Source organism: Monopterus albus, unplaced genomic scaffold (genome assembly GCF_001952655.1).
Source record: "Monopterus albus unplaced genomic scaffold, M_albus_1.0 scaffold122.1, whole genome shotgun sequence".
Classification (NCBI taxonomy): domain Eukaryota; kingdom Metazoa; phylum Chordata; class Actinopteri; order Synbranchiformes; family Synbranchidae; genus Monopterus; species Monopterus albus.
This window is the reverse complement of record NW_018128002.1, coordinates 965207-974042: the sequence shown is the minus strand read 5'-3', so window position 1 is coordinate 974042 and position 8836 is coordinate 965207. Positions and strand designations below refer to the sequence as shown.

The 8836-nt window shown below is 43.3% G+C and overlaps 2 protein-coding genes across 5 annotated transcripts in view; one reads left to right on the top strand and one right to left on the bottom strand.

The window, feature by feature from the left end:
* Positions 1–3754: 3754 nt before the first annotated feature.
* On the top strand, positions 3755–4674 carry LOC109966999 (histone-lysine N-methyltransferase SETMAR-like). The gene has a single exon (XM_020612304.1). It carries the CDS (start codon positions 3807–3809, stop codon positions 4575–4577), a length of 771 nt encoding a protein of 256 aa, XP_020467960.1. The 5' UTR covers positions 3755–3806; the 3' UTR covers positions 4578–4674.
* A 128-nt stretch (positions 4675–4802) lies between these two features.
* ncanb (neurocan b) overlaps positions 4803–8836 on the bottom strand; it is a 193811-nt gene continuing 189777 nt past the window's right edge. For all 4 annotated transcript variants that reach the window (XM_020612265.1, XM_020612264.1, XM_020612267.1 and 1 more), the window contains one exon: positions 4803–6984. In XM_020612265.1, the coding sequence (XP_020467921.1) occupies positions 6848–6984 (137 nt within the window). In that variant the 3' untranslated portion in view covers positions 4803–6847. The remainder of the gene's footprint in view (positions 6985–8836) is intronic.

The window sequence follows — 8836 nt, the reverse complement described above, 5'->3', positions numbered from 1 at the left end:
AGCTGTGTAAATATGGTCCAGAGAGGCTGAGAAACAACCACAATCAGCATTTAAAAGGATTTTTTAAAAAAAGGATAGAACGATAAACCTTGTAATATTTACATCTCAAAGGGGAAGTGGGAGTGTATGCTTTGTGCTCCAAGTTTGTCTTTTTAATTTCTCATTTTCTCAGTACCTCTGCCAAGTAGGTAATGTTACTGGCATGTATTGGTTTGTTCACAGAATAACTAAAAAAATAATGAATGAAATGCTAATGAATTTTTTTGGAGAGGTAGGGTATGGCTCATGGAACAATTCATCACATGTTGGTCCTGAGCTGGATTATCCTCTGGAAACAGGAATTTTTTTTAAAGATGAATCAGCCTTGTGAGATAGGGCCAATTTCAACATTTTTGTTTCTAACCCCATACACAGTGCCTATAATACTTGACAAAAATTGCACAATAACATCGACATAAGATCTACCACACAAGAAAGTAACATCTGGATCTAATAATATTCCGTGACTGCTGATCCAGAATGTTCAAATTTACAGGGCTTATGGAAAACTTACTACTGTGACACAACAGATGATGCTACAGACTTTCAACTAAGATCAAATTCAGAAACTCTGATAACTAGGGTTAATGAGTTTGACGTATTTTCAACGGGCTGAAGAAAACCGCCATTAGTGAAATCATGTGTTTCTTGAATATTTTTCAAAACAATAATGATATCAATGTGAGTTAAGGAATAATATTATGAGGGTCAAACTGTCATATTGCCTTTAGATGTAACGGCATTACGGGGACAGTGGGAATAAAAATAGGAAAATAAGGCAGAATGTCTAAACAGTCGAAACAGTTACATGAGACAACATACAACTTGCTTGTTGATTAGGGACACAGAAGAGTGCAGTGAGCTCACATTTTGCTGCATTTCTTAGTCTATTCAGCTAACTAGTCTACTACTAACAGGCTTTTCACCTGGACTATCAGCACGGGTGCCCACCAGGGATGTGTGCTCTCCTTGCACCTGTTTTCCCCCTAACTAAACAACTGCACCTCATGACTGCTGGCTTAAATTCCTAAAGTTTATAGAGCATGGTCATCGACAGTGAGGAGTCAGTTTAAAGATAACAGGTTAAGCAACTGGTCCTGTGCTGCAGTCGCAACAACCTGGAGTTAAACACGCTCAAATCAGTCCAGATGACAGTGAACTTTAGGAGGAGCCCCCTCACCCTAGCTCCTATTACCATACTCAGCCGCACTGTATCAGCAGTACGGGCCTTCAAAGTACTGGGCTCCACTGTCTCCCAGGACCTGAAGTGTCATGATTCTGTCCCGCCTGTTTCCAGTATCATGCTTTTATTTTGTTATCACTTCCTGTTTCAGTCTCACCCCACATATGGACTCTTCACACTAATCAACACACATAGTTTGCACCTGTTTTCACCCTGTTACAAACAGCTTTCCCCCCATCGGAAACCTGCCAGATTGTTCTGACCTCAATTCAGACTTTCCAGCATTTTCTTGGTACCTGTTACTCCAGCTCTGACTTTGGATTGCTTTTTGACCACTGATTACTGCCTTACCCTTCTGCTTCTGATCGTGTACTGTGTTTTGACCTCTGAATTTCCCCTTCTGACCAATCTTTTGTGGATACCTCAGTTATGCATGTTTGCTGGCTCTGACCCTGGACTGTATTATCAACCCGAGTGTGTTTTCTGGACTCTTGCATTGCATTCTGTTTATCATGACCAGCATCTCAGTAAGGAAATTATTATAATTCCAGACGAGGTTAAGCAGAAAACAGAGTTCACCATTGACATCATCGGCAGCTTTACGCACCATTCCTGACAGTACAATCTGGCCAAACATGAACTCAGCCAGCGAGGAAGACGGAAACTGGCGTGCCAGTATTGGACAAGCTTTGGCTTCCCAAGGGGATGCCCTGGGCAGGCTACAGAGGGGAACTGCACCGTTTGGGGGTCGCGAGTGCGCCTGGAGCACTGCCGTAGGTGCATGTGCTTTCCCTGCCGCAGTGGTGCATGAACCCAAGCTCTCTCTGCCAGAACGGTATGGAGGAGAGGGTGGAGAGAGCTGAGCATTTCTCACATAATGTGAGATCCTGTTTGAAATGCAGCTTTCAGCATTCTCCACAGAGCGAGCCAAGGTAGCCTATGCTTTGTCGCTAAGAATATTCCCGCCCCCACCCTGCCCCTGAGTCTCAGCCCATGGAGACCTGCCTGAGTCCAGCTGAACCCCGAGCCATTAGGCAGGAACGGAAGGCCCAGATGGTCTCTCCGCTCTCCCTTCCTACACTGAAGCCCTTTTCTTGGCCTGAGCTAGAGCTACAACCTGTGCCTGGTCCAGTTTCCCAGCAGGTCGGCCAGACCACCGACACCGCCCTTGTCCTGATTCTGTCCCCTCCTAGATCTGGGTTCTTCCTCCCGCTGGTTTTGTCATTTGTTTTTTTTGTTTTTTTTTGGGCCCTTCTTCCTGGCCCCCAGCTCCCTCAGGGGGGGGGGTGTGGTGGGGGGTGTACTGTCATGATTCTGGTGTGCCTGTTTCCGGTATCAATCCCACCCCGCATATGGACTCTTCACACTAATCAACACTCAGTTTGCACCTGTTTTCACCCTGTTATAAGCAGCTTTCCCCCCACCGGAAAGCTGCCAGATTGTTCTAGTTTTTTCTCTCACTGTGACAGTTTTATTTGTGGTGCCTGGTTGTGTTGCTGTTTTGTGTAAGAAAGAAAGGTCATCTGACCTGTACACGTCGCTTCTGTTATGCTGAGTCAGCTACACACACTTCCTCACAACATATACAACAAATTTAACCAACTTGTGCTCTTCCTGCTGCTGTTTAGACAGAGTACAATCAAGCAATCACAGCTACAATTGAAGTTGTTGTGCTTCTTTTCAATCCGGCTCTCATTTTTGCTGAACCACTGCTTTACCATCAGGCATGGTGCTTGCTGCCTAGCCAAGAGGCAGCTGGCAGCAACCTCTGTTAATCTTCATGATTAAAACTCATTTTATTTAGCCTGCCTGCCATCAGGGCATAAGTCTAGAAAGACCAACATGAGGAGGAGAGGGGTGCATGAGAGGAGCAAATGAAATGGGGATTCAAATGCAAAGAGAGTCAGGCACTTCTGAGAGTGAGTGTGTTTGAAATTTGAAGAGAAGAAATGTGAGGAAAAATGTGCATTTGTATGCATTCGGAACTAGTGTAGTGTAGTTGTGAGAATCTCAGTGAAATGTCAAGAGGAAGCCTAACACCTTAAAAAAAAAAACACAGAATTTACCAGTCACAGAGGGTGTGTCAAAAGCAAGCTGTGCACAGACAAACACACAACACCCAGGGGAGCACCATCACCATCACAAACCAAATAGATCTTTTGACGTGGTGTGTGGATTTTATTTCAGCTATTTGGTAGTAGAAGTCTGCTCAAACTTTACACTGTGTGGTATTTTTGTCAAATGAAATAATTTTTGCAAAAATGTGACAACACAAGATAGAACATATACACTGAACAAAATTATAAACGCAACACTTTTACGTTTGCCCCCATTTTTCATTAGCTGAACTCAAAGATCTATGACTTTTTCTATGAACACAAAAGGCCTATTTCTCTCAAATATTGTTCACAAATCTGTCTAAATCTGTGTTAGTGAGCACTTCTCCTTTGCTGAGATAATCGATCCACCTCACAGGTGTGGCATATCCAGATGCTGATTTAGACAGCATGATTATTGCACAGGTGTGCCTAGGCTGGCCACAATAAAGGCCACTTTAAGATGTGCAGTTTTATCACACAGCACAATGCCACAGATGTCGCAGTTTTTGAGGGAGCGTGCAATTGGCATTCTGACTGCAGGAATGTCCACCAGGGTTGTTGCCCATGAACTGAATGTTCATTTGTCTACCATAAGCCTTCTCCAAAGGCATTTCAGAAAATTTGGCAGTACATCCAACCGGCCTCACAACCACACACCACGTGTAACCACACCAGCCCAGGACCTCCACATCCAGCATCTTCACCTCCAAGATCATCTGAGACCAGCCACCCAGACAGCTGCTGTAACAATCGGTTTGCATAACCAAAGAATATCTGCACAAACTGTCAGAAACCATCTCGGGGAAACTCAAATACATGCTCGTCATCCTCATCAGGGTCTCAATCTGACTGCAGTTCGTCATCGTAACAGACTTGAGTGGAGACACCGTGATGAGATCCTGAGGCCCATTGTTGTGCCATTCATCCACGACCATCACCTCATGTTGCAGCATGATAATGCACGGCCCCATGTTACAAGGATCTGTACACAATTCCTGGAAACTGAAAACATCCCAGTTCTTGCATGGCCAGCATACTCACCGGACATGTCACCACCCATTGAGCATGTTTGGGATGCTCTGGATCGGCGTATACGACAGCGTGTTCCAGTTCCTGCCAATATCCAGCAACTTCGCACAGCCATTGATGAGAAGAGGACCAACATTCCACAGGCCACAATCAACAACCTGATCAACTCTATGCAAAGGAGATGTGCTACACTGTGTGAGGCAAATGGTGGTCACACCAGATGCTGACTGGTTTTCAGACCCCCCAATATAATAAAACTGCACATCTTAGAGTGGCCTTTTATTGTGGCCAGCCTAAGGCACACCTGTACAATAATCATGCTGTCTAATCAGCATCTGGATATGCCACACCTGTAAGGTGGATGGATTATCTCAGCAAAGGAGAAGTGCTCACTAACACAGATTTAGACAGATTTGTGAACAATATTTGAGAGAAATAGGCCTTTTGTGTACATAGAAAAAGTCATAGATCTTGAAAAATGGGGGCAAACGTAAAAGTGTGCGTTTATAATTTTGTTTAGTGTATAAACCACAGATCAGTGGATGCTTTTTAAAAACTTACCTCCACACAAATGGATACCTTACAAAACCTTCAAATATGTCTATCCACAGTTCCTAGTTTTCTTATCACGTCATCAGATCGTTTTTGTTTTTTAGAAATTCTTCTCCTGCCACCCTACAGAACCTTTACACAGCTGCAATTACACTGTCTCTGGGTATCAATCCTGATTTAAATTACCTTGAGAGGGGCTACTGTCTGCCTTTTCAGTCACCCACCTATAGTTAATCAATTTTGCAAGACAGAAAAAAAGACCTGTGGCCACCTGGCATCTATAAAATGACAGGGGGTCGATGGCTGTGACAGTTCTCTGGCTCTTCTGTCCATCAGCCTGAACCTTCTCATGTCATTGCAGTTCTGTCTTTCTGCAGATAATGCAATTTGTTAATTAGACATGCAGTAGATTAATTAAACTGATACAGAGGTGTCGGTTTACTGTTCATCTCCGTGCACAGGAGTGTTGTCATTGCCAAGGTGAGAAGAGACAAGCAAAGGCAGAAAATTAGTGTGCACCAGAGGGATTTTCTTCTGTATATAACCTGATCCTGCTTTAGTGCTGTGTGATGTATGAAAGATTCTGACTGTAGTTGTGCTTACTGTATACTCAACTGCCTTTTCCATTCTGAAGAGTAACAGTGACAATGAAAAGAAGGTTGAGTGTGGAGCATAAATAAGAGGTGTTGAAGAAAAAGGCCGAAAAAAACTGAGAAACTTAAATGATAAAAGTGCTGAAGTCAGTGTTTGGGCCATAATTACAGAAGCTTCTACCTCAAGTGCTCGAATTAAACAACAGTAGTTTAACCTGGCAATAAAGGGGAAGGCGGAGAGAGCTCGTTCTATCCCTCTCAAACCCCTCTTTAAATCAGGGACACATGGCAGGAGCGAGCAAAGGTGTGAACAGCTGTGAGACTCAGCCCCCAAAATGAGGAAACCTTCATCTCTGTGGACCCTCTCCATCATCATCTGCAGGGACCCTAACCACTGTCAACATCCTCAATCAGTCTCTGACTTACAATGGGCACAATGATAACATGATGTGAAAGATGATGCTTGATGATAAAAGCTACAGGATTCCAACTCTGCAGCATTTTCAGCGGGAAGGTTTCTGGTAGATTCACAGTATGCTAGCTGCCCAACATCACACAGCAGAAAGAAAAAGTGACTAACTAGAACTTGGTGGAGCATTTAGCAGCTACAGATCTAAATATCTGCCTCAGAAGTTGGGTGACAAAAACAGGGTCAAAAGATGAGTATTGGATTTACATTCATTAGGTACTCAGAAACATGGCTTCAAATGAATGCTAATGCGGCGCCCATGCTCTTTGGATGTGTAAATAGACTACTGTTTGCTAAGATGTTAGCCATAAAGTAATGGCTTTAAGCTTTTGTTTTAAGAACAATATTGCAATTTTGTCAGTGCTGTAATTTTGCCGACCGGTTGCCCTGATCCATGCAATGAAGACATATTAAACTACTTTAATACTGATATATTTTCAGGGATGTCATTCCTATTTTACTGTTCGTACTAAACCACTTGTTGCGGGTATCAAAGTTTTTGTTTTTCTAGAAATAGGTCAGAGTAGCCCCATGTTTCAGGTCATTGTTGTTAAACAGAAAGTTACTGGGCCAAGTAGAAGATGAGAGACAGAGAGGTTAAGACAACAAAGGAAAAATGGAGAAAAGAAGTATAAAAGGTACAAAGGGATTTGTCATTGTCCCGGTGAGGCCTGGCAGCACTTTGGCAGGCCTCAGAGTTGACTATGATACAGGCCGGCTTAGAAAGCCAGGGGTGGAGCTAAGGGCAGGACAGGTCGGGGGACAGGGTAGAGTTTTGGTTCTGTAAAGTTGTGAAGTCATGTTTGAGGAAATATGGGTGACAGGCAAACTGCAGTTGGCAGCAAATGACACAGGGAAAGGGGGTGTTTTAAATTTTTTTGGTTCAGAAGTGAGCGTGGTTGTGGCCCTGGCCCAGCTCTCCTCCGTGGTGGCCTCCGTCTCTGTGGCCGTGCCTCTTGTGATTCCTACGCTCTCTCCTGCCCTTGTGGTGGTGGCGCCGGTAACGGTGTGCTTGCCGGGCTGGTGGAGCAAACAAAGTGGAAGACAGAGCAATAAAATCAAGAGCAGTCAGTTTATAAAGAATTAAGTCAGAGATGGAATAACATGAAGGGCGGAAGTGGAAAACTGATGTAAGAGGGAGATGAGTCACAGATGAGAATCAGAAGCATTCAGATTGGAGGAAGGCGAAACCAGGTAAGAGGTGAGGGAGAAGGAATCATAAGGAAGGAAGTTCAAAACCCCATGCTCTCCATAGATGGTTTGTTTTCATCATGCTGAGGAAACTTGTTTAATCTCACATTCAGTCGACTGCATGTCTGAGCGCACCGGGCTAACCACCCACTCACAGCCACAGCATCATCTTGTTCTTGGGGTGTACTGCCAAATTAAATTGTGAGCAGAGTGAAAGGCTTGCTGAATATTTATTAATACCAAACTTTTATACTTCCTCTGAAGAACCAAGAAATTATACTGAAAATGTCAGTTATGTATTCTGTTACAGTCAGAGTGAGTCCAGGAAAAGTGAAGTTTGTTTTGAGGCTCAAAGGAAATAAGGTGTGTAACAGTTGCATAATAAAAGAATGTTATCAGTGTCACACTGTACTGAAATAAGCGGCAGCATCAGTGCTGATATAACACTGACACAGTTTCACTCAGTGTAAACACTCTGAGCAGATAGATTTGCTGCACTTGACCACGACTGACTTTCATTCCTCTTCTTTCCAGAGCAGTCCTCCACCTTTCCAGGTGTTCCTCCACCTGCTCTCTGCTCTCACTACAGATCACAATGTCATCTGCAAACATCATTGTCCATGGAGATTCCTGTCTGACCTCATCTGTCAACCTGTGCATCACCATAGCAAACAAGAAAGGACTCAAAGCCGATCCTTGATGTAGCCCCACCTCCACCTTGAACTCCTCTGTCTGACCTACAGCACATCTCACTACTGTTGTACTCCTCTCATACATATCCTGAACTACTCTGACGTACTTCTCTGCCACTCCTGACATCCTCATACAGTACCATAGCTCCTCTCTCGGCACTCTGTCGTACACTTTCTCTAAATCCACAAAGACACAATGCAGCTCCTTCTGACCATCTCTATACTTCTCCATTAACATTCTCAGAGCAAAAATGCATGCAGCTGACTTGGAGAAGAAGCAAAATGACTCTGAAAACAAAAAACTGCTTGGAACAGTAATTCAGTATGGGAATGTTATTCAGGTTTGTTCTTTTGAAATAGTAACTTGGTATTAGTCAGATGAACTTTGTTTAGTCTGCTGCCAAGTTTTTATTAAGCTGAGATTGCACTGACATGCCATCAGTGGAGATGATTTAAACTGTCAAAGTTTCCAACATCTCTAGTCTTAAATTTGAAATATGCCTTAGCCTGAGTGCATGGAGAGCGTGTTTCCTCAGTGCTAACTACAGCCATAAATTACATGTTCTAGTATTACTGTGTTGTGAATTTTAGTATAGCACTGATGAAAAAGAAGACCGAAACTGCATGCAGTCATACTACAAGTCAGACTACAACTAAATATAATAAAGTCACGCATCCTGAACTGAGAATATCAGAAGCTCATGAGAGACTAATAATGACATGATACAGTAACAGCTACACTTTTACAATATGCTCTCATGTGCACATTCAACTAATAGGCCAGAAAAATCAATAAACAATGCCCAGTTTGTATAGTAAGGAGAAGGTTCTCAGTCTAGTTATGCAGGAAATTATTATGTCTCTTCTTGTAATCCTGTGTACTGTCTTCAGTTCTTTCTACGTCCCACTTCTTTTCTACTGTCTTCAGTCCTTTCTACATCCCACTTCTTTTTAGCTAGCCTCTTCCTCTGAATGCTGTCCTGTACTTC

Excerpts from the sequence above, each read along its gene's own strand:
- LOC109966999 (XM_020612304.1), top strand. The coding sequence starts at position 3,807 with ATGCCACAGATGTCGCAGTTTTTGAGGGAGCGTGCAATTGGCATTCTG.